At 37.3% G+C, this 851-nt stretch overlaps 1 protein-coding gene across 1 annotated transcript in view; it reads left to right on the top strand.

The window, feature by feature from the left end:
• The first annotated feature begins 721 nt into the window (after window positions 1-721).
• LOC118757411 (uncharacterized protein K02A2.6-like) overlaps window positions 722-851 on the top strand; it is a 1,368-nt gene continuing 1,238 nt past the window's right edge. The window contains exon 1 of the mRNA XM_036492124.1: window positions 722-803. Within this exon, the coding sequence (XP_036348017.1) occupies window positions 722-803 (82 nt within the window). The remainder of the gene's footprint in view (window positions 804-851) is intronic.

Genomic DNA, 851 nt, shown 5'->3' with positions numbered 1-851 from the left:
AGCATAATTCAAGACAAAGTGCTAATTGTAAATTTTGTAAAGGGGTTCATGAGTTTGGCAAATGCCCAGCCTTCGGGAAAAAAAATGCAACAACTGCGGTCGTTTAAATCATTTTAGCGTTGCGTGTTATAGCTCACAAGTTCACGAAATAAAAGAGAGTGACGAAAAAAAGGGAAAGTGGCGATGATATTGTTTTGCATAATATTGAAGACTTATCAGTGGGTCGGAAAAGATGGTATGAAAAAAATCAGAGTGAATGATTGCCTCATAAATTTTAAGTTGGATACGGGTGCCGACGTTAATATTTTGCCTTACAAGTATTTTATAAAATACATGAAAAAATACGATGCTCTATGAAGGTGGTTTGCCACCACGCAGTTATAGTGGAGCTGAGTTGGATTACAAAGGTGTAATTCAATGTTTAGTGATGTGCCGAAATGAAATAAAGACTTTACAATTCACGGTTGTTGATACACCATACGAACCTTTGTTAGGACTATCAGCGTGTGAGCAGCTTAATCTTATAAAGCGTGTAAACGTCATTCGTGAAGCAACAAGGGATGAATTTATACGAAACTATAGAGATGTTTTTTGAAGGCACGGGATGTTTTGTGACGAACTTGGATATCCAGGTAAAGAAAAAATTCGGTTCCGGTGGTAAAACCAGCAAGGAGAATCCCACAGTCGTTAGCAGAAAAAAGTCAAAAATGAGTTACACAAAATGGTAGAAAATGGAATAATTGAACGCATGGATGGTCCTATTGAACGTGCCTCTAATCTTGTAGTTGTTGAGAAGAAATCAGGTAAACTTCGTTTGTGCATAGACCCGCAAGATTTAAATGCAGACATTT

The sequence above is a fragment of the Rhagoletis pomonella genome, unplaced genomic scaffold, assembly GCF_013731165.1.
Source record: "Rhagoletis pomonella isolate Grant_MI unplaced genomic scaffold, Rhpom_1.0 Rhpom_scaffold_17563, whole genome shotgun sequence".
Taxonomy (NCBI): domain Eukaryota; kingdom Metazoa; phylum Arthropoda; class Insecta; order Diptera; family Tephritidae; genus Rhagoletis; species Rhagoletis pomonella.
The sequence above is the reverse complement of the archived record's forward strand: the minus strand, read 5'-3'. Positions and strand labels throughout refer to the sequence as shown.